At 39.0% G+C, this 24918-nt stretch overlaps 1 protein-coding gene across 2 annotated transcripts in view; it reads left to right on the top strand.

Annotated features, from left to right (window-relative positions):
* POLR3B (RNA polymerase III subunit B) overlaps positions 1–24918 on the top strand; it is a 79751-nt gene extending 54833 nt beyond the window's left edge. The window contains exons 24-28 of one of the 2 annotated variants that reach the window (XM_049822176.1): positions 9872–9975; positions 10873–11039; positions 13349–13462; positions 19181–19354; positions 24241–24918. In XM_049822176.1, coding sequence (XP_049678133.1) covers positions 9872–9975; positions 10873–11039; positions 13349–13462; positions 19181–19354; positions 24241–24370 — 689 coding nt within the window. In that variant the 3' untranslated portion in view covers positions 24371–24918. Of the gene's footprint in view, positions 1–4121; positions 4183–9871; positions 9976–10872; positions 11040–13348; positions 13463–19180; positions 19355–24240 lie in introns of those variants that run through there. The other variant, XM_049822178.1, reaches the window with a different exon arrangement.

The raw sequence follows: 24918 nt of genomic DNA on the forward strand, positions 1-24918 counted from the left end.
TGGCGGGGAGGCAAAGAAGTTGCTGTTATCAAATCCTTTCCACTGCAGCACATACACTCCTTTCCTGTTACTGGGCAAATGTGATACATCTTAATACTACTGGAACAAAAAAATTCTTACTCCATTGCTTTGATTTTTGAGGAACTGGAACCAGAGCATTGAGTGTAAAGCACACCAGCCTCTTACATCTGTAACACAAGTATCCACTACGTCTGTGTGGAGGGCAGAAGGAGGGAACTGAGGAAATAACAGAGGGCGCTGTTTAGATTTGAAACACTAATACTTAAAACTAGTTGTAGTCAGTGAACTTTGCAGTAGTACATCAAATTACGATACTAGCTAAGGGATGTCTTGCAAACAAACTGGCCTTTTGTGAGCAGTGTTCTCTTTGTCAGAAGACACATGGAAGAGAGAGTGCTTTTTGTTAAGAGGAGCTCCCTGGAAGCGTCCATTTCAACATTTTGTGACGTGGTCCCACTCTACTCGCAGCATAATGTTGGGTTTGACCTTGGAGAAGAACCAGAGAACTCTGTGGGCAGATATGCCCTGGAGTCAGTCAGCAGGGAGCTGGTACTTACACAACATCCACATGTAGATCTGAGCCAGTGAAAAGAGATTAAACTGCAACAAATGTCACCAGCACACATGAGTATCCAGCTCTAGAGCTCTCTTAAATGAAGTTTAAACAGGATCATCTCCAGTGTATTCAGTGCCTGTGTGATTGGAAGAGGTATGAAGGGCAGTTGCTTACAGATGGACCCCAGGCACAAGTAAGAAGTCATTTTTATAATGCTCCATACCACTGTTTACTTCTTTACTGACATGTGTAGCCTGAGGTCAAACTTGAGGTCCTTTGTGACCTTCTGGGGCTGTGGAAGTACATAAGCATCAGTGGCAATGAGGTGGCCTTGCGTAACTGAAGTAAAAGACTGCATCCCCTGTTGTGAGATGCAGAGCTAACCACAGTAATCCTCATTTCTGTAGCCTCCAGGTTTGGTGATCAGGACATCTACCTAGAGCAAACCTATCAATCAACAGAGGTGAAATGGGTGCAAGAGGCAGTACTTGATCTTAATGTCAGCTGTTACCAGATGTTGCCTCAAGTTCCCGTGTGTTTTCTATGGAGTACAGTCAATGCAGCCTTTCTCAGTACATCCAGCTCTCCAAGATCACCCTTATTTCCACAGTGTCTTTCCATAGACCCATAAAACTGGTTCTTGAAACTCTGTATTCTAAAGAAATCCTTCCATTGTTTCCGCCGTCATTAATAGAAACTCTTCTGATAAGCATTGAAATATTTTTCCTGATTGTATTTTCAAGATGGCTTTTGATCTAAAAATAGAAAGCAATTCTCACCGAGTCCCCAGGTAATTTGGAAACCAGTACCTGTTGAAGGCTTCAAAAAAGTAAAGAAGCAACAGTACATTCTTGACTTTCTTTTAAAATCCAGTCTAGTTCTTGCACTACAGCCATAGGATAGTTCTGGTAAGTGAGGGGGAAGATCTTTGGCTTCAGAGGCAAAGAGAAAGAGTTGAGCAGCTGGAACGGTTCAACTGCCCTATTCCTTCCTTTGCTCCAGGAAGATTCTCCTTCAGGAAGATTTTGTGTAGAGTCTCTTTCAAATAATTTTTTAATCTCACACACAATGAAGATGTGCAGTACTTTTAAGCCTATGACCACTTGTAGAGCAAAGTCCATTTCTTAATGTATTTTGAGTTTAGAATAAGTAGTCCTTTCTCCTTATAAGTGGCATGTGGCATTTTAGCTGCAGATAACTATGTAACAATACAATCAGTACTGTGCAGGACAAATTTTCTTCACCAGAATTAAAAAAAAAAAAAAAGCCTACAAATTATATTAAACAAGATGCTTGGGCATTTGCATGAAAAATTTAAGCAGGTAAGATTTTTCTCCTAGTCTGGGCTATTGATGTGCACCTGTTGAAATAGTTAGTTGAAAAGGATTTAAATGGAGCTGATTTTTCATACCTCTCCAAAAATCAAGAAAAGGGTGCTCCACAAATCTCAGACCATCAGAGGAGGAAAGGTGGAAGTGGAAGAATGACAGAAGGAAACAGGATTGTGTCAGGCAGGCTGCAGTATGGCTTTAGGGAGCAGAGAGCCTTCAAGACCACTAAATGCACATAAGGCATCTCAGAGTCTAGAGCAAGCTCATTTAAGAGGTCTTGAAGGACGGACATCTCATGAGTAATTTTGTTAGTCATCACACCCTGATATGCATGGTCAAATGCAGAACCAGCTAATATGCACTGTTTTGGAATCTGGTGGTATTTTCTGTAATATCTCCAAAGCCATAGAAAGCTAGTAACATATTTTTTTTTCCCAAATAAAATACCTGTGGAAATCCCATGGTAATGAAAAACAACATCCTAAATGCTGTAGGGAACTTTGAGGGTATCCGTAATGATGCCTGGCATTGCATCAGGTTAGAATGATGGATCTCCCATGTATCTGTGCTTTGGAGCTATAATAATAAGCTGAAACCATCAATTATTCAGAATAGCAAATGTCCCTTTCAGCTTGGTTCTGGAGATAGGAGTGGGAATGTTGCAACATTACAGAGTTTGCAGGCATGTGCTTGTTAGCTGTCCAGTACATCAGTCTGTAGTCATCTCTTGTGATCAGGGGAGTGATCATATTCTAAATTATTACATTCTACTAGGATACATAGCCTTCCTGGCAATAAACCTCTCAGTTCACTGGCTTGTAGTACATTATGGGAAAAGATGTTACAATAAATGGGAGAAAGGAGAAATGTGCTTAGTGGAGAGGATATATGTATTGGATACCAAGAAAAAAAATACTGACAAGAACAGTGCAGTTCACTGTTTTGCAACTTCAGTATAGAGCAAAGAACCAGATACTGACAGTAATGTCAGATTACAGGCAATGATAGCACTGGAGAAAAGGCATGAAAAGGAAAGGGAAAGTCTCCTTTGCTAGCTTGTTTAAAAATACAGCTAGTGCCATCCTTCTCTGACATCAAATTGGGGGAGGATCAGTCGTAACAGAGGAATATAGACAATTGTGAAACAGAAATCATAATACTAACAGTTTAGTGTTTTCCATTGAGAGAATTTTTAATTAGCCCTGAATTTGTTCTCTTATCTTCGTCTGAATGCAGGCAATTGCCACTTCAAGTTTAATTTGCAATGTTAGCTTTAAGCCCATCATAGGGCCATTTAAACTGATGATGAGCTTAAACTAACAAGTACCTTAGTTCAGTGAGAAGGAGAGAAAGCATATTTCTCTCTGTATTATTAATCTTTTCTGTGAAATATTTTTATTTTCTAGAAGGAGTGCATGAAGATGAGATTTGATTTTGCAGAATTGTAGTAGTAGTTCTAAAGTAATTAAATATGTGCAAAGTAAGAGATTGCACAAACACATTTCTCAAGTTTTTTTCATGGGCTTTTTCCTATATTCCAAATGAATTAGTATTTTAAAGCTATACTTTGTCACTGGAGCAGAAGGAGGCAGAGTAAGAGAATTGGAAAGTGTCTGGGATACAACAGATTAAATGTCACAAACCAGCTGTAGCCTTTTGTTACAGAAGAGCCTTTCGGTAAATATGTAGGTAGATTTTGTAGGCCTCTGTAACAATATAGATCTATGCCACTGCCTCTGTATTTGCTACCATCTTTGTGTCCTCTCACATGTCAACACGGTATTGGCAAGGGTCACCACTTCTGGCCTGTCCACCACACCCTCTTTTCATGCAAGTCCGTGTTTTAAGTACACTTCTTCCAAACTGCTTGTAAAAGCTAGCCTTTCCTTCAAGACGTGTCAACAAAGAAGTATATGGGGAGAAGAAAAAAAACAAATGAGGTCCTCATGTTGTGTTCTGAAATGCAAATATTTTGCTCTATTTCAATATGCATCTTCAAACTGGTCATTGCAGTAATATCTTTGGGATGGGACTGTCCCTTTAGTCAAGAAAGCCCTTAAGCTTCTGTTTACAAATAAACATCTACCTTCCAGGGAGGATTTATGCTGAGCTATAGGACTTTGGTTTAACTATATTGTATCATATATTTTCCAGAAGGATAAAGAAACTTTTGTGGTTAATTATTTTGTTTTTTTAATCTTGCATTCTTCAAGCAAAGTCACTTTTCAAAGCACAGAAGGCTAAAGGATTGTTAAGCTAAAGAAGCCTCATCTGAGTTCCATACAAACTAAATTATTATATTTCCAGATTTCCTCTTGCTTTGCTACAAGTCACAATGAGAAAAAAGTTGGGCTCCTTTGATGTGAAAAAAAGCAATATATCACTTCTCTGAAAGAACATTTCTCAGTCTCTCATGTGAAAAAGGATTAACACCTCCAACAAAGGTCCTGTAGATCACAGAACTAAGCAGCAATACTGAACAGTATTCCTGAGGAGTGGAAAAACTGTATTTAAGCAAGAGATTGTTTGAACTGGCAAACAGAAGCTTTTTAATAGCTGAAGATCTAAGATAAAGGATTAAACCTTTCTGAAGTATCTGCACTTAAACAACTCCAAAGACAAGGAAGCGAGTTTAAATTCATGAAAGATGGTCTTTGTTTTCCTAAATGAACCATGTTCTTTAGTGTCAAAACAAAATCCATTGACAGCGTTGTCAACTACATAAACTTCATGACAATACCGCCTATCTACCAAAGTCTGACCTTGCTTACTTTTAAAAATTTTTACTAGTTTGAGCATCTGCCTTCTGCTTGCCTAACTTCATAGTTGAGAACAACTTCTCTTTCTCCTTTTAATGGGCACTTGTACAGTACATATAAGCAGAACATGTAAAGTAAGATGTTAATTTTAAATGGCTACTTGTGTCCTTTTCCCCCCTGTTACAAGTCAGTACTTTATCTCTAATAAAACATCAGTGGGTTTATAGGAATTAAATGGTTGAAGTGGCATTAAAAAGAATTTGCTGTTATCGACTGCAGGAATGTGGGCTGATAGTTATTAGGCATCAGGAAAGGTAGGAATTTCTTACTTTATTTTTATCTTCAGAAGTTGAATATAAGAGAATGAGATGTCAGAATGCCATTAAAACTTCTCATACCATTTTTTTTCTATTTATTTTTAACAAAACCTCTGCTTAGTTTGCTGTCTTAAGAAGAAAATTACAGCATTTTTTATCTCAAGCAGCAAACAGGTAACCTTCTGACCTTTTCAGTAAATCCTCAACTGAACCTCTGAAATTAGGGTGATTTAGCATTTTATGGCACAGAATAAAAATCTCTAATTCTGTTTCCAAATAGTGTATCCTGAACACACATTTTATTAAGCTCTTGACTCATTCAGCCATGTGTATTTTGTAAAGTTCCTATGGTTATTGTTTTACAATAGCTGCTTCCAGAAGCATTGTAAGGGTTTCAATTAATCAGCTCTTTGTGTGCTTCAGACTATGCAAATTTATCACATCAGACCATTCAGCAGCTCATGGGAAAGCAGTGTACAAACTGTATTGTCTTCTAGCACCTCCTCTCATTTAGAGTGATGTTTTTAATAAGAAAACTAATCAAGTTTACTTATGCATTATTTATCTGTTAATTTTAATTCTGTTCTTTACCTCTTATGTCAAATGGGATGTAGCAAGTGATATGATAGATCAGTGAATGATTCAATATTGAACAAAGCTTATGTGATGCAGCACTTTTTTTCTTCTGGACTTGTTTTATGCTTAGTTAGCCAACACAGTATGTAATTAGAGAGTTTTGAAGCAGATGTACATTTTTGTTTAACCTTACTAATTTTTGCACATCTCTTTGTCACTTGTCCACAATATACAGCGCTGAGTTACAGCTATAACTCCTCTTAATTATGTGACGTAGTCTTATGTCTCAGGAGTATTTCCAAATTCTGGCAAATCTGGTAAATCTAAACCAGACTCCTTTCAAGTTAGTTCTAGCTCTTTTACCACCATATCATTAGAATAAGTAAACAAGCACATTTAGTAATGCGCTTCTTTTTATCTTGCTGATAGAAACTGGTATTACTGCTGCTTCTATTCACTTGGTCTCCTTTGCTCTCTAATGTCCCTCCTGCTGGTAGTAATTAGTTTTCTATATTAGGTTGTTTTGACTTATTTGATGATTTTTTTTCATTTGGCGTGTGTGTGTATAGAAGACATCTTATCGTAGCCGGTGAAAAACTTTCCCATACTGTTGTGTTTTGTCCCTGCCCCCTCCCCGCCGCCCCCCTTCCCCCTCTCTGCTGAACTGCTGTTTTACCAAGTCTGTGTATGTTCATGTTTGTCAGCAAACTGTAAAAGCAACCACATAAAAGGTATCAAATCTGGAAACCTGAATTTCTCCTGATTAGAAAAAGCAGCTCTTAAAGGACAAAAGTACGGGGATGAGGGGATCTTTATGCTCTGTCAGGGCCTTGTGGAGGTACATGGGTGTTGAGATGCTGTTGGGATTGATGCAGATAGTGTGTGTGAGGATGGGGGCTATCATGCATAGTCAGAGGGCTGTCATTTATTGGCTGGCATACAATAGCATTGAAAAACACTGCCTATGGCTGGTTTATACTTGCATGTTAAACCACTGTAGATGTCTGATTCAAGTTTATTCAGATTTAAACTGTTATCCTTGCAGCAAACTGCCATGCTTAGTAATCTACTTTTTTTTTTTTTTTTTTGAGAGGGATATCTTAGAAGAATTTGCTAGCATTTTCACTAATTTTCATCTAAGCTGATATGAAATTGATATACAAAGTTTTTTTCTAGAATTCAGTTTGGTTTTCAATTGAAAATAAATTAGGTGTAGCATGCTGCTGGATCCTTTTTTGCTCAAACATACAAACCGCTTGTCCATACATTAAAAAAAAATTTATTTTTTTTTTTTTTTGGGGTCTGGAAAAATAATTGCAGCCTTTTCTGGTGGTTAGTGTTTGATTCTGGTCCTAGATGAGAACTTCAGAGTGTATAGGTGAGAGCGCATTCAGCCCCATCGCAGTGTAGCATTTAGTCTGAAATTGTACCACTAAATTTCAGATGCAGCATTTAAAAATTGTGAGGGGAAGAGAAATGAATGAAACCAAATTATTTTGTATGTCCTGTGTGAATGTTGGCGAACAATTTTCATGTTATGTCTAACTCGGCAACAATTAGGAAATCTTACTAACCTGTAGTAAAAGCCACAGAGCAAAGTTACCTACTAGTTTGAGTCTGTCCTATTTATGAATATTGGATGGGGAGTCGTTGAGCAGCTCAGTTGTGAAATGCTGTTTATGCTTGGACAGGGCAACGTTTGGAACTTGAGGCTGTCTTAAATCCAGCCTCTTCTTTTCTCCTTTACTGCTTTATTAACCAGTTGCAAGTGATAACTGCACTTATATGGATTAATTCACTTGATCACTTTTTCGCAGCTGCTCGGGAATGCAGAACTGCTAGGCTTGCCTTTTACTGCCCTGCTGCAAACCCTGGCTCAGCAAGCAGGGCTGAAAAAGAGTAGCAAATTCAGGAGCTTGCAGTGCAAACCTGCAAGGATTAGTCTCTGAAGAGCTTCTGAAGGCAAGAGACTGCAAAATGAAATAATTTACATTTTTAAATGAATTGCAGTTACTTGCTTTTAGAAGTAGCATTGTATATAGGAAAGATTTCTTTGAGCTTTTGAAACAGTTTTTTATGAGAAGGAGTGAACTTCCATAAAACATAGGGGAGGAATAAGCTTCTCTGTCCTGTTCTCTAAATACGCATGGGCATGCTATAGATTTGTTATAAACTCAGTGACTTCTTAAAATACAGAAGCTTAGAATTGAGGTTTTATAGCTTTCTTTTTTCTTTTTTTTTTTTTTTCTTGTTCCCTTCTGTAAAATAGAAACTTTATAAATGGCCTAGTTAGCTTCACATTGCTGGATTCTGTCTAAATATTTTGTTTTTAACTTCTAAGCTCATTATGCTGTCTTTGTGTTAACTTGTATTAAAATCTGTCAGCTATGACTGGTCTCATAACCACAGTCAGCGGACCAGAATAAGTTAATTATTTACTTGTGTCACTAGTGCTCTTCATCTAATGAAATGCACAGCTGTGTTAGATCTGCAGTTGGGTGTGTAGGTCCCATTGTTATACAAGTCAGCGGAGGGTAGAAGCCGCTATGATGGAGAGCCCTCAGTTCTTTCTGCTGTTCTGCCTTTCTGTGTCGATTTCATGGATCTTTTATCATTCACTTTCACACAAAACAAACAACACAGTGGCTGTCTGCTATGGGAACCAGCTTGGCATATAAAAGGTTTTCAGAGCCTAAAGTAATTTTAAGTTAGCTAAGATTTAATTTTTGGCTTACAGGTGCCATGAAGTCCAGATGCAACCTAATACTTTCTTAGAAGTAAATGCGAATAAGGCAAAATATGTGTGTCATAATACATATATAATAAAGTGTTTATGTATGCAATTTCAGGATAAAAAAAGCTGTGCGCACAAGAGATAGCGGGTTGGGTATTTTTAGTTTTCAGCAAATGATTGCTGCTTGGTGGGGAGGGGTAAGAGGATGTTATTGATTTATCATAATAAAACAATGAAAATTAGTTTCAATAGGTTTAAAAACTATATACAACAACCCCCCCTGCCCCTTGCCCCAGACGCTCCAATCTTTTTTTTTTTTTTTTTTTCCTCTGCTCCCTTCCCCCATACTTACCATCCTCATTCTGTTAGCTACTGTCCCATACACCTATCCCTGTCTTGCTTGGACAGTGGAAGAGGAGCTCCCTCCTGAGCAGACGCCAATATCCCCCTGTGAACTGGCTGGTCGGGGGATGCCTTTTTAGGGATGTAACCAGCACCCTCAGTCTTCCAGGAGCCCCCTCCGCTCCAGGACTGTTCCCAAAGCATGCTCTGGCAGTTGCAGCAGGCTGATTGCAAATAGCTTGCAGACTTTTTCAGCTCTAAGGGCTTCTGGAAGAAATTGTCCAACTGAAACAGTAGCTTTGGTTCAAAGGAGTATGGGCTTAAGCAGCTGCATTTTAGCACCTGAATTTTAATGTTAGATCTCATGGTCATTTATAGCTGCAGTATTTTGATCTGCAGAATTCACTGTAGAAACAGTTGTAAGGGTTGGAAGGAAAATTTGGGGATGTATGATAGACTATCTTAAATGAGTTATCATGTTTCCGTTTAATCTTTCCTAAATAGTTTTAGAGTTTGGCGGTTTAGTTTGGTTTACATCCAATACTGATGGAGACTGAAAAAAGCTTCCAAAACTTTTAAAGGTACCATTTGTGTTCATGGACTGACAAAATATAAGGAGTCTGGGGAGTGGATTATATTTTGTAATTCATTGAAAGCAGTCTTTGCTCAGCAAATGAATGCTACCTGAAAAAATCTTTGGTTTTGGTTCTTTTTGTTTTGCCCTAGTTACCTCCTTTCAGTCCCTGTCAAAGTCCTGACTTGATTTGTTTTCATTCACAGTATTTAGCAAAGATACATATGATAAACAGATTTTCAATCGATAATAATTTTGCATGTCCAAAGAGATACTGTAAGAGGCCTGATTTTTTTTTTTTTTTTTTTTTTTGAAATTATAGCATCAGCTTTAAAAACTAGGTCTCCCTTGAGATTTTCCAGTCTGACTGGTCAGAAGTTTTTGGTTGCCTCTGAAAACTGTATCTAAAGCTTTCTTCCCTAATTTGCTAACTCACAAATCACTGGGAGCATTATGTAAGGGTATGCTAATTTTGCCAGTCCTGTCACAAGGGCTCTCTTCTAGGCTGCAGGTTGTGAGCACTGGTCATGGTAATGAATCTGGGTAAAAAGTGATCCATGAGAAAGAGAGGAGGAGGAAAACACTAAAGAAAATCTGGTGATGAGCGTCAGCCCTGCTGGTGGTTTGCTGTTTCTGAATTGAAATGTTTTCTCTTCTGCAGGGGTGTGTGGACTGATTGTTCCTCAGGAAGACATGCCATTTTGCGATACAGGAATCTGTCCAGACATCATAATGAACCCTCATGGCTTCCCATCGCGTATGACGGTTAGTGGTTGTGTTACGATTAAAGACGCAGTGTCCCCCAATAGGGAAAGTGAAGTAAATTAGCAGGAAGAAACAAAAAAAAGTTTGAAACATGGTTTCACTGAGAATATTCTCCAGTCATCGTGCCACACGCTTGCTCTCCTTTAAGTATTCAGCCCTCTGTTTTGCATGTTTCGAAACATCTTCCTATAAAAGGAGTAGGGATGCGGGCTGTTTGTGCATCATTTTCATTTTGTTCTGTATCAAGCTAATAGGAAAGCAGCTGAATACCTCACTTGCACCCTTTCTCTTTGAAAATTTCTCACTCTCCCTCTTCCTTCCCTATTGCCTATGCCCACTAAGCTGGCTGCAGCAGACTGTGAGGTGAAGGTTGGAGTGGAGTTTCAATAATAGTTCTAGACCTATATAACTTCCTACATTGCACACGCCTCCCTGAAAGTGATGCAAGTCTTGCACCTGTGCTGCAGGGTCACACTAAATACCTCACAGCCTGGCCTTTATATGGGAGCTCCACTGATTACTTCGTACAGCCTCTGATGTTTTTTTCTTTGTTAGCTTCTTCCCTTCTGTTCCCCCTGCTGCACTGTAGCGTGTCAATCTCTGAGGCTGTTTCTTAGAGCAGAAGGCCACACTGGATCCTGCTCATTTTCCAGACAACTGGAAAAATGGACCTGCCTGACTGGACCTTAAAGGTGTTCCCAGATCCTGCCATGAGTCTGGTTTTCCCCTTTCACACAGGAGTACTCCCTCTTCTTGGGCTTCTTTCACTCCTCCCATTGCATGCAATAACCCAGGCTGCCATCTCGGACACTTTGCCTGGCTAACTTATGCTGTGACCAGTCCAGCAACGTGCCCATACTAGTGAGCAGGCTGTTAACTCTGCTTCTCTTTGCACAGGTAGGAAAGTTAATTGAACTCCTGGCTGGAAAGGCTGGGGTCCTCGATGGCAGGTTTCACTATGGAACAGCTTTTGGAGGCAGTAAAGTTAAGGATGTGTGCGAAGATCTTATTCGCCATGGTTATAACTACCTAGGGAAGGACTACGTAACATCTGGTATCACTGGGTAAGAATCTGCTGTATAGATTTAGATGTTTCAGGGGAGTGGGGAAATCCTGTTGAGACACATCCGAAAAATCTTCTCATGTCCAGAGCTCAGGAATTTTCTGTTATTTGCAAACTGCTCTGTGAGATGGAGGGAAGGGGCTTGAAGAATGGTGCAACTTTTTTTTTTTTTTTTCCCCCCTCCTTCTTAGAAGTATTTTGTGGTTCCACATTTTAAGAATTACTAGTATTTGCATGGCTGTAATGTGAATGGCCCTTGTAGTACATATGAAAATTTCCCAACTTCTACTGCATGACAAAAAAGGGTAAAATCAAGGTTTTCTTTCTCAGAGATTGTAAGAAATTTCAAGTTTCTGTTGGCAGCAAATCTTATATATGCTTGGAATCTGATAAGCATTTTCATGTTGACTTTTATAGTACTGTAAAATATGGATTTGGAGGCAGGTGTCTGTTCCTTGGGAATATTTCGTGTGCACTCTTTTTTTCTTTTTTTTTCTTCTTTCAATTACACAATGATTCAGTCTGGCATAATACTCTAATCTGCAAACTTCCTGCTGTGTTGATCGGACTGGCTTCTGAGACACAGAGTTCAAAGAACATAAGATAGTTTAGGAACAGGAAAAGGCCATATGGCTTCACATGCCTGCCCTTCCAAAATGTATCTTAATCCTACCTTCCTGCTATTTTTATGATCCTCCCAGTTCCCTTCTTCTCAAGGAACAAGTTTAGGTCTCTTTTGTAAGTTTTTTGGTTTTTCTTTTTAATACTTTTTATTTTAATTGCTTTTCCTACCAACTTATTCCATATGTTGTTTCTCTTTTTGTTTCAGAGAGCTGATTTTGTTTTCTTTACCTACTCTATATTCTGTAAATCGTTATCAATTATCCTGGTGTTTGAAACACTTTCTGTTGATACATCATGGTGACTTTTAACAAATCTGACTAATCTTGTTTCCTAGGGAGAATAAAATCATCTAGCTCTAAAAATCCCCCGTCCTCAAACTTCAACTTTGTAGTACCCTATTTAGAAACTTTGCTTTAGGGTACTGATATTCTTCCAGGCAAATTTCACATGCTTAATCTATTTGTTAGGAAATTTGAAGGCAGATTTCATAACAATGTGGAAGTTTGCAAATTCCAATGTCTAGTTAAGTTTTATTGTTTTCTTCAATAGGCAGCTTTTGGAATAACATTGCATCATGTCAGTAATGACTCTGAGTGGGAGGTGCAATACTGTTGTCTCCCACTTGTTTTTACGTTGCACATACATTTTTTAAAAATAAATCAGTGGAAGTGCTGAGTTTGTGTTAAATCCGGTCATTCTTAGTGCTGAAGGTGGTGGCTGGGAAATAACTGAGTGCTTTCAACTGTTGCTTTCTGATCTTTAAGCGCATATGCTGTTCTTACAGTTGGGGGTGTTTTAAACACAGACCCTTTAGCAATTACTTCAGCTTGTAGAATGGAGTAACACCCTCTGTACTGCTTACAGATGTTCCTAAGTTGATGCCAGTGCCTAAACGCAGTTCTCAAGAGCCCTTTTACCCAGCTTGCCTGAGCCCCCAGTGCCAGCCAGGGCAGTGATTTTTGTCCTATGGATACAGCTGCTGAGCAGTGTTGCAGGCGCAGCTGTGCTGATGCACAGCCGCTCAGAGAGGGCTTTCACCCATCTGGCTCTTGGGTTGTGCTTCAAAGTGATGTGCAGGGAGAATTAGCAGATGGGAAGACTGTCAAGCTCATAGTGTGCCAGTGCTAAGTTATCCTTGGAAATGCAAATTCATAAACTACTCCTATAGAAATTGTATTTTGAGCATTTATGCTGCATATATTTGTTTACATATATGCTTACCTTTGTTTTTTGTGTGAATAATGTAAAGCAAAGGAACGTAAATAGAAATAACTTAAGTCACTCTTCAGGGTCTGACACGTTCAGTCTTTATTCCTTACTGATGACATTGTTGAAACAATCCTGCACAGACTGAGGAGGGACTTAACATGATATAGCTGAAACAGATATCTGCAGCTATACCAGCATGTCTGCGCAGCGTATGGCCAGAGTTCAGGAGCTTGTTCCTTGCTAGTGTGGATACAGCAGTATGTGGTGCTGGAAGTGTACTGCTCTTGTGTTCAGAGATGTTCCCTGTGGGGTTTTCAGACTGATTGCCCTGAAAGCCTAAACACATTTTTGTAGGACTCATGATTCCCAAATTGTTTCAAATTCCTCCTGTACATGACCCTCTTGTCTCTCTTAAGGTAAGTATGTGCTAACTGTGAATATTGGTTTTGTTTTCTTTTTTTGTTTTTATTCCTTCAGGGAGCCTTTGGAAGCATATATCTATTTTGGCCCTGTGTATTACCAGAAACTAAAGCACATGGTGTTGGATAAAATGCATGCAAGAGCTCGAGGACCCAGAGCAGTGCTCACCAGGTATTGTGACAGGTTAAGCACAAAATTCTTGTGTGCATTCAGAAGTGTACCCAGCTGACTGACGGGTATAAAACGAAGTTTGTTTACCTTTTGATACTTGACACAAAATGCTATTACCTGTTAATACACTGTTACAGACTAAAAGCTCTCACAGTAGACTGTGGCAGAAGGTTGTTCTGAGTGTCCAGGTGTGCTCTACGTGGTCCAAAACTGAGTTTGCTTCTCAGACTTCTGTTAGCAGTTGGTAAGAATACCATCTGCTGATTCACAGTGCACACTGTGGCCCTTTCCTGTCAGATTGCTCATATCGTAGGTATTTTAGGAGGAATTTTTTTTTTAACATTTGTACTTTTACAAAATCGGATATGAGTAGGAGGAAGAAACTTCTTTTAATATTTCAGCATCCTTTGGTATTCAGCAGCTTAATATTGATGCGGCCCATGTCTTCACCTGTCAAGGCAAAGCAAATGCATTGGCCCTAGTGTAGTGAAAACAAGCGTTAGAATAATGTGCAGCCCTGGTATACTGCACTTTGCCTTGCAGACTCTTCCATTCAGCTTCAACTCTAAAACAGAATTTAGAGTTGTATGTGCTGGTCCACAGTTACCATTCAATACAATGCAGGAGAATAACACTTTCACACAAAAAAGTTGCAAAAGTTACAGAGATGCCAACAGTAAATCTCCATTTTTATTTGCCCAGTTAAAGATACATGCTCAGTTGCTTTGGAGTCATGATCATTGCACTAAGCCTGAACTTGGTTTTCTCTCCAACAAAAAGGTTGATTACCATGTTGATATCTTCTGGTGTCAAATTTTGAGGCCAAGCAGAGGTACTCTTGGTAATAGGTAATATAAGCCCCTGAAGGTGGGCTTATATTATCTGGACCTTTGGGGAATTTGAAGCATCCTGCTTTCACTGATGTTACTTACTTTTTCTCCTTAAAGCCAAGCTCTATGGCTGCTTGCACTCATGTTCTAAATTGCTGATATTCCTGCCTCACAAGAAACAGTTTAGTGGCACAGACTTATCTTTGAGGAGGCTTCTAGTGGATCGTTTAGTTTGCCTCTCTCCGTCAGAGTAGGACTATTTGCTAAATCTTGCCAGAAAGTTAATTGCCAGCTAGTCCTGAATATTCTAGCAAAGATTCTTCCAAATGTCCTTTGCCAGTGCTTCTGGACTATCACGTACGTCATTTGTACATCACCTGCTGCATGGTGGTACTCTTCTTTTTGCCCAGTCCCTTTTGTTCTGTTTTTGGAATGTAAGCACAAAGTCATGTCTATCCTGCCCTTACTCTTCCCTATAACAAGCACGATTCATATTCTTTGATTCTTAATTTATTTTTATGCCTCTTACCATGTGCTGATCCAATTCTCTTGCATTGCCTTACTGCACAACAAGTTAGCAAGTCTGTCCTCTTAATAGGTGCACCTTCTACCTGTTGATGTGCCATTAGAGAATAGAGGGGCAGGTATCTGCTTTACCTGATACAGAAGTATCTTTCTCTTTTGCTTTTCATTGCGTATTTCCTATGCCTTTTGGCTTTCCAACCTCATGCTGTCTCTAGGACAAACTAAAGTTGTCTCACACTTTCCATGGAAGTAAATACCAGTGGTTGAACTGGGAGAGAAATCATGAGAAGTTTTTATAATTGTTGGCTTAACTTTTCCACCAGCCCCATTAAGAAGAGCAAGTGTAGCCCAACCATTATTTCCTACCACAGCTGCTTGCCTATATGAACATATGTGATATTCCCAAATAATGGGCTGTCTGCCCTGTTTTCTTTTCTTCGGTGTGTTAGTCATGGTATTGGTGCTTCACATGAAAATGAAAACTCGCTGTTTTAGCTAACAGTGCATGCAGTTGGTTTACTGGAGCTCCTAGCTTACCCAAATCCCTTGATCTGCTTTTGTATTGTGTCCCCAGCTTCTCAACTGTTTATTGATATTGAATTTAAATGAAACTTAAATCCCAAGTCGAGGTAATGTTTACACGTAAAGATGAAGGTGGTGTGATTTCCCCCACCCCTTACTTTCTTTGGATTCTTTGTTCCAGTCAGTAGCATCATACTATGTAGCTAGCACTCTTATTTGACTTTCAGGAAAGCTAGTGGATGTTCAATTTATGCTGCCTCTTGACTAGTCTTTTAGGAATTTTCTTCTTTCCTCTCAACTAATTAAACTTTTGTTATTGCCATCGCCTCTGCTGAGAGAGTCTGCTTTGCCAGCTTTCATACTCACTATTGTTTTATCATCCATTGCACTTCCTGGAGAGTAGATTGCCTCTAACATTGTTTTTTGCTTTTAAAAGTAATCCTGTAACAGCTTCCAACATGGAATTTTGCTGTCGTCGTCTTGAAATGTGTTTTATTATATATCAAATGTACCTTAGCTGACAGAGCAAAGCTGTATTTCCATCTCGAATAAGGCAGAAGACTCGAGTTTTCTTGAACGTCACTGATGCTTGATATTGTTCTGATTGAAACAAGACTTTGTAGAATTGCAAAGCAACACTCTTTGTCAACACAGTCAAAAACCACCAGGATGTTGCCCTCTGAATCGGTATTTGTTAAATGAAATACAGTACTTAATTTGTTTTGCCATGAGGAGTTGACAATTAGTTTAAAACACAGCTCTATATAAGGTGTTGCCTAGATACCCAGTCCTGCTAAATCTTTTTAATAGATAAACTGCTTTTAGTTTTCCTTACAAGAGATCAATATAAGCTTTCTGCATGCGTAGTTGTTTTGATGGACATTGTCAGAGCTGCGACCTGCATGTCTTTTGAACTTATCAGATATGCCAGTTCCTGTTATACTGCAAGTGAGTAATGTGATGACACTGGTCAGGGCTCCTCTCGGCACTCTGGGACCACAGTACGCCCTCCTCCTTCAGGCAGTTGTTTTAGGTAATACTCCACTTCTTGGAGATCAGCGTTTCAGCTGATGACTCCATTTCGAGTTAGCCCCTGGTTTTCCATAACAGGCACAAGGGAGATCTGCTGAGACCTACAAGGCCTGCTCTTATTCATGGGGATAGACTTATTTCCCCCCACTGGCCAATGAAACAAGGAACAGGGCCATAAAGCCGAACCCGCTGTTCTTCCAGAAAATGCAGAATTAGTGCCAATAAATTCTTAATGTCCTTAAAAACACTAAAGTTAATTGTTTTTTGCTTTTTTCTAAATGCAGCGGTTAAATAGTATGAAGACCACTTGGCCTTATTTTTTTATTTAAAGAATCACTATGTTTTATTTAATATTTAAGAATTTTAAGAACTTACTTTTTTTAAATATGAAAAATATCTCTTTTTAATGATATTTCCAATCTTATTTTTTAAGTCTGCTTTGTTTTCAGAATGTTATATTTAGAATAAAGAATGAAAGTAGTTGCTCAGGGCAACAGCTGCAGTGTACATGTGTATAGCCACAAAGGGGAAGCACAAATGCTTTAGAAATACTGTTTTAACATTTTAAACAACCTTTGGTGTGAGGAATTTTCAAACTCATGTGAGCCAGAAGAAGAATCTGATAGACTTCGGGAGCATAAGGTAGACTCTTTTCAAAGGCCCAATCTCAATATTGAAATTTTTGGTACTTTAGAAAACTACTTTTTAGCGAGGGAGGATTTTGTTTGGTTTGTTTTTTCAATTAGGTCATTTTGACAGTGGGAGTGAAACACTTAAGAGCTTAAGACTCAAGTTAGGGATTTTTGGTTTGGAGGGCTTTTTGTGGTTTGGTTTTTTTAATGGGTTTTCAGCTGCCTTAGAAATCTTCATCCTGTATCTGTTGGAAGACCCATGGCATATCAGCTCTTAAAGGGTGGGAGTTGAGACCCCATCAAGAGGTTTTATCCTCCCTTAATTGGACGGAGATTTTATTGGGGCTGACATTTATAAAGCTATTTTGTCATTTTATCCAGCAGAACAGCACCTGGTGAAACTTTTGAAAGTAGACTTGTGCATTAACTAATATTCTAGAAGTCAGTTGGTAGAAGGAACTCGGGCACTGTTAGCATTGCAGCAAATGCCTCTGTCTTTGGAGGCCCCAACTGCTTTCAAAATCTGCCTCTTGGGACTTCAGAAGAGAAACTGCATTCACCACAGGTTTAGTCCTTTAAAACAGGATCCAAACAGTGATGGTGCCATCATCTGGGGAGGGGGCCCTAGGGAGTTTAATCAGGATGTAAACAACTTCTATCCATTCTCCCAACAGTGGGAAAAATAGAAGGTTATATGAATGAAAAGGACCATTTGAATTACAAGCAGATTAGTTTTAAGGTTCCAGTGTGGTCAAAGTAAGGGAAACTACTTCCCCCTAAAAACAAATACAACTTGCATCTTTAGAAGTTACTTTGGTCTGGTAATTAGGTATATTTTTTTTTTTTACTTGTTACAAAAGATTATTAGATGTTAAAGGCTTTTATAAATCCTTTTCTCTGAGTTGCAATAAGTTGGCAAAAACTTATTTTTAATATATTTGGTATGCTTAACAAATTTTGTTGTTTGAAATAATATAAACAAAATATACTCCAAAAGTTATGGGCCAGATCTGTCACTGGATATTCTAGGTGGATTACACTGCTGCAGGTATCAGAAACAGCACATAAACATGGGGTTTCACTGAGCAGTGAAGCCTCTTATGATTGCCGATAACATTTTTTTAATTCCTTCTCTTTGCTGTCATGTTTCAGGGAATATACTAAGATGGAATTTTTTAATAAAATGCATGCAATATATTAGTGCTTCAGGAATTTAAGATTGGTTTTGCTTCATAGTTCACTCTAATATTTGCAACCTAAGTACTACAGCGTTGTGCTAATACATGAGAGTAGAACTGATACTGTATGAAATTGCAGTATGACAAACAAGAGGTTAAAAGTTTTGACAGTGTCCAATAAAAAAAATTGGCTTAAACAGTCATAATGTTAAATAATATATTGTACCTTGCCTTTTTACCTCAAAATCTTTAGTGTATACTTACATTGCTTTGTTAAAACTTTCCTCTAGCACCATGAGGACAGAAAGTCTTTCCAGACAGAAAATGAGAGTTTGATTTGTGCTGAGTAACTAGAAAACCAGGAACCTATACAATACAAAAATTAGTCTATTAACAGATATGAAAAAAAATAAAAATTATAAATAAAAAAATAAATAAATAAAAAGAAACTAGACAAATGGGGAAAAAAAGTAGGATTTCAATGACTTAGTAATGTGTGTGCTATTTGTTTGCTGCTTTGTTTTGGTGTTCTCTCCCAGATCAAAAATTTATTTTAAGAATTTAGTCTTAGCTGTTGTTCAGCTGAAATGTCAGCTTGATGATTAATTCATTAGCTGCTGAATATTTTTTCATTTAGTTACCTACAAACTATACTGAATGTCTCATCAAAAAAGAGTACCAAATCTGTGTCCAGATTGTCTTGGATACTGTTCAGTCTCTTTTTGTTTTCACTTATTCAGCTACATTCCAAGAGGTAAAGAGTTGTGGCCTGACGCTGCAGTTGCCTCTCACAGAACTACATCATATTGCTAGTGCAGGAGCTAAGATTAATTGCTTCAACTTGAATAACACATTTGCGAGATCAGCAGCTCTGGTTTGTAGAACACTATTGTCCATTGATCCTGTACTGTTCCTACAGTTTGAAGACAGGCATTCCTAGAGTTGTAGAATGTATGTTCTGGAATACTTACTACATTTTTTCAAATATTTATTTCAAAGGCAACCCACTGAAGGTCGATCCCGTGATGGTGGTTTACGTCTTGGAGAGATGGAACGGGATTGTTTGATAGGTTATGGAGCCAGCATGCTTTTACTGGAGAGACTGATGATTTCAAGTGATGCCTTTGAAGTGGATGTTTGTGGGCAGTGTGGCTTGCTGGGGTACTCTGGCTGGTAAGTTTTCTAACTGTAATGCTTTTTGTAAATCTTGGTGTCCCCTCCTCACTTTATGCATGTGACAGGTTTCATATTTCCAAAAAAACCCTTGACCTCAGGTGCATAAAGCAAAGTGGTACAGAATAAATGTGCCTCTGTAACAGAACCTTGCCCTTGGTTATAGTGTTTCTCAGTTTAAAAGTGCTCACAGACACTGATTAACAGTCTCATGCACCTTAATCAAAACCAGTGTCAATGTTCAAAATTGGTATTTGGAAAATTGTGACGGGATGGTTCTTCGTTGTGGTCTGATTGAAGTTAGGACCAAAGTGAGTGTGTAGTCAATGGGCCATGGGTCACTCCTGTTGTGGGAGCACAGGTATTGTCTTCCACAGCCAGCTGTGCTTGTGGGAAAGGTGACCTTCACTCTGCCTGCTGCCTTCCTTCCCACCCTTTCAGGGGAGTAGCAAACACCCAATCTTCTATATCATCTATTTTTTGAAAAGGGGAAAATAGCTGTGTCGATGTACTTGACTCTTCTGACATCAGAATTGAGATTACTAGCTAGGCTAGTCACAGATCTTCCTGGTACAGTCACATGTTGAACCTCACAAGGCTGAAGAGAGAGAGTGGGCACAGAGGAATGGAAGAAGAAAGCAACATCTCCTGCCTTCTTGTTCTTTAGCTACGGAGTTCATAATCACGTGCATACTGCTTTCTTTGACTGCCCCTCCCAAATGTCTTTGCTTTGTAGTCTTGTAAAACAAGGAGCTCCTCTTTGAAGCATCAGACAAATGCATCAGTCCCATTTTGGAGCATGAGAGAAGCAGCTGTCTGGTTGGAAATTCAGCTGGCTTTTGCCCAACTGCCTTGTCCATAGGAAATTTATCTCTAGACTAGCTGATGGTCTTGCTGTCTTACTCTGGGTCCTAAGCCAGTACTGATTTTATCTCCTGCAAACAAACTGGTTTTCCATGTAGGGGAAGCACAAAACTGGATGCCAAAACTACGTGGAGCTCGCCATGCATAGCACTATGGGCTTTGCTCTAACCATCTTTTCTCTACAGTAATTTTGAGATGCTAGATTTAAAGTTGCCCTGTAACATGCTGGAAATATACCGCTATTATCAGAAGTTAGGGAAACATCTTTTTATGTTCTTTAGAGGTGAGGGAAGTGTTTTGCTTTAGCTTGGTCTTGTTTTAGCCAGGCAGAAAAAGAGACTTGTGAGACCAATAGGAATTTATGAGATACAGCATTCTTGCAAGCTTTCTGAAAACAGGTGACCTGGAATCCCATGACTAAGGGAGGAAAAAATAAGCTGTGTGAGTTCGAGTTACGAGATACTCTAATATTTATGTCGGGGGAAGATGGGGAGTCAGAAGGAGGAGGAGAAAGATTCATTTCTAAATACCTCAAAAGAACGTTGTTGGAAACTTGATGCGTCTTGGATATCAATATCAAATCTATTGGGAGAGGCAGGAAATTGGACTTCATTCACTTCAGTGCTTCGAGAGTGATTTTTCCATGATGTAATGAAGTAGGAAAGTAAGGTGTGTTCTCAGTTTGTAGATGTGTAAAAGTGACAGCTACCATTTCTGCCCTTGGTCAGACCTTTCTTCTGAAGCGTATGGCCTCTGGCCAGAAACCAAGCACCACATTTGTCTGCTAACAGAGCAGCAGTTCTGCTCCTTGTGGAGCAGAAGTTCAGACAGAGGTAGGTAAACACGTGTGAAATCCAGAGGAGAGACAAGGCCTATTCTGTGCATCCTATTGTGGTTGGTGATTTTTAGTTGGACATTGTCCTGCTGGCTTTTGTGCAGTAAGTATTTTTGAGTGTCCTGTTTTTCTTGAGTGTGTGTGCACTGTATGTAACAAGTGAAGCCTTTTTCTGATCCAGATCTCTTAAAACTACTGCAGTGCAAATAACAGTTGAAGGAAGTTGTCTGAAAGGAAGGGCATGCCATAAGTCAACCAGCCGACCACTTCTAACTGTGTAAAGCAGTGCCTTAAAAAAACCTCACATGCAGATGTAGCTCAATTATTTTTTTTATAAGACCTTGGCTTTCAGAGCAGTCCTTGAAGATTTTCAGAGACGACAGGAAGTGAAAGCGCATTGAAGGAAATTAGGAATTTCAACTTTAGAGATAGTACTACATTTTATTCTTAATGTCCTGGTAATATATTTCATATTTTGAACTTTGTAACAAAGTTTAGTAACTCTTTTTAAATAACTGTGAAAGAAACTACTCTCTCAGACAGAGCAAGACATTCTTGAAATCTGATTCTGTGAAAAGCTGTCTGATGTGTGAGAGTAATCAATAAGAGGTAGTTTCTGCTAAATGATATGCTGTGTCTACTAGTAGCTGAAGCAAGTGGCCCTATAATGATCATCACAGTAGAGACCAAGTCATTAAGAGAAACTTCCAAACGGGCCTTTTCAGTGATTCTGGCATTAATAACACATTGCTACAAGAAACCTTTTAGAAACATATTGTTTGGTGGCTAGCATTAAGGGCACTCATCTTAGGGAAGATGAGCCCTTCCTCCCAGGCAAAGGCTAGCCACTGGGTAATGTTATTCTGCAAGATAGTAACAGCAGATCAGTGCTGGGGCCTGAACTGGTACTTTGGGAGGGGAAGGGAACTGTTGTGGCAGTGACAGAATTTGACCCATAAAAAATACAGTAGAAACTTACTGTGACGTACCAGTTTTATGCAAATTTTCCAACTTTGCTCTTGTACAGGTGCTCAGGGGCAGGACTCTGCTGAGTGCAATGAGCAGAATTCGGTCCTTTTTTGATGATGAGAATTTATTCCGATCCCTAGAGTCTGAGCATTTTAAAATATACATGAAGAAAAATTTTGTTTCTGATCCAGATTTGGCCTTGGCACAGTTGCCTTTTTCTGTCCGGTTTAGTACCAATTCTAGTACCAAATGGTCTTTCATGTACTTCAGTTTCTGTGATCTCTGTTTGACAGAGCTTTGTGCTTAGTGCTCCTCAACCTTTCTGGGTCATCCCCATCCAAGTACAAAGCAGGCCCAGAATGGTGTAGCTTTGAATCTGGGTGTAGTGAGTAGTTGCTGCTCCTCAGTCCCTGGTAGCTGTAATCAGATGCCAGGCTTTTGGTCATAGCAGAAAAGTTGTGCCTCATTAGGCTTCCAGGCCTTGCAAGGCTTCTTCTGTTGAGAACAATTAGTTGCTACGTTATCACTGGAAAATGGCTTCTGTTTAGGTCACTTCCTTTCACCATGAGAATATACCTATCCCTACAAATTTGGACTAGGGGAGTAGTTATAAACCTGCAGTTGAGGTCTATTCTGTTTTAAAGGCATGCTAGCTGTAACTTTTCCCTTGTGTAACAGAGTCTACAGGAGAAGCCTGTTTCAGGGAAACATCTAGTTGAGTCTATTACCTTCTTACTGCCTGTAGTCAGATTTAGGCAAAACCAAAGCAATTACTGGGAATAAGTGAAGCTTCAATCCTCATCATGAACTGCAGAAATGTAATTAAGGCTTCTGTACCATTGGTTAAAAGCTTTCTTGTTTTTTTTTTTAAAAAAAATAAATGCCGCAAGTATGGAGCATGTGGAGGTCAAGGCAACCACAGTTTTCTTGGAAAATAACCAGCTCTTCAACGTGCTCTTTAAGTATGCCTGTAAAAGAGAAGTAGTAGAGTCTGAAGAAGTAACTGGAAGACTAACGCCAACTCTCAGAACGAAGAACCTTATTAACACTAACCAACTCTATTGGACCTGTCCCCATTGACTTCCACCTGCTCTAGGTCAAGTTCACTGGTAACAGAAACAAGTGACTAAGCATTGGCTTTACTGTAAATGTTGACTCTCAGCCTCATTCTGTACCACAGAGGCATGTAGGAATTTTTCTAATTCTTCCTTTACTGGATCTTCAGACTGTTACGACTTTATGCCAGAAGTATAAATTTGGAGTACAGAAGCAGAAAAAGAGCTTTGTTATACTGTTAGGAAGTGCTGAGTCGCTCTGTGTTCCCAAAGGCCTGGCTTTCTGAACTTTACAAAACCAGAAGATGGAATATACAGGAGAATGAGGAAATAGGGAGGTTGGAAACTGATATTTGTAAGAAAGATTTTTAATTTCCTTTGTGTGTGCACAGAGTATGAAGTTAAATAATTTACACAGTTGCTACCACCACTGAATTTGAGTCCCAATACTGGGAAGATAGCTGAGTGACCAGGCTATATATGCCTTATATGGACAAGGTTATATCTATATGACAAAAAAATCCCTTCCCCCTAGAATTTTAAGATCATTATTTGAGTGAAGAATTCAAAGAATATGTGTTAAAGCAGTTTTACTGGTTTCCCATCTTGACTAAAGCTCTGGGCATTCACACAGAGAGATGTAAGACAAGAGATGCCTCTTTTCTGAAATACAAACCGATTTGAGACATTATAGGGTGAAACTGCATATAAGGAAAAAAACCTAAGTGTGAACCTTCTTTCTTCCTGCCTCTTTTGAGTGACATATGTAAGACAGAAACTGGACCATAACCATGTTTTCAGAAATATTTAGCTTTGTTCACCTCCTTTTTCTCATTATGCAGTGCTGAATTTGTGTTGGCAGTTATGTCAGTGGTGAAGAGGTAGAAGTCAGTCCTGTTAACTACTGAGCACTGTGATTCTCCTCCAAGAAAAGTGCAGGTTTAACATTAAGGTCCTATTGACTTCAGTCAGATTATTTAAGGGCTTAAGGTTATGACTTACTTAAGTGCTAAAATGTGTCTCAAGAACTTAGCTCTTTCTAGGACTGAGCCCAGTGTTTAAATGCAAGCAGACAAAGAAACCAGTGGATAGTGGCAACTGTTTTTTTCTGCAGAGCTTCATTTATGCACCAACTCTGACTTTCTTTTTGTTTGTTTCCCTAGGTGCCACTACTGCAAATCATCATGTCATGTGTCTTCTCTGCGCATACCTTATGCCTGTAAACTCTTATTCCAAGAACTGCAGTCAATGAACATCATACCTAGGTTAAAACTAGCTAAGTACAATGAATGAAAAAGATGGCAGAAAGTACTTGACAGAAATTGAAATCCAGCATATATAACTGGAAGACTTTTTTGGTGAACAGGTATAACTCTAAAACCTGAGTGGGTAGAAGGGAGGTGCAAGACAGTGTAAGAAGTCTTTCTTACATATCCTACCTGTTTTTAAGTTGAGAGGGGAGACTCTGTTAGTAGAATAAACTAGGAGAAGTTCTGAAAGCCTTGATTATTCTGAGTGAACAGGACATGTGGGAATTGTGGGTTAAGGCCATGATACAGCAAACTACTTGCATCACTTCAAACAACCCCATGCTCGGTTTTGAAAAGTGCTTTGCTAGACTAGGGCTTGAGCCGAGCTAAATGCACATCTTATTCATAGAGGTTAAAAATGTTTTCCAGAGCAGTGTAATATGAAAGACTAATAAATGTTTTAAAAAATACTGCCTGAATATGTGTTGATGGTTGTGTAAGGATGGTAAAGCCTTCTTATAATGTCAAAACCATTTTCCTATTCCTAAAGCATTTTGTTAAAGTGTTAAAATTTTGTTAAGTAGTGTCAGA

Source organism: Accipiter gentilis, chromosome 18 (assembly GCF_929443795.1).
Source record: "Accipiter gentilis chromosome 18, bAccGen1.1, whole genome shotgun sequence".
Taxonomy (NCBI): Eukaryota; Metazoa; Chordata; class Aves; order Accipitriformes; family Accipitridae; genus Astur; species Astur gentilis.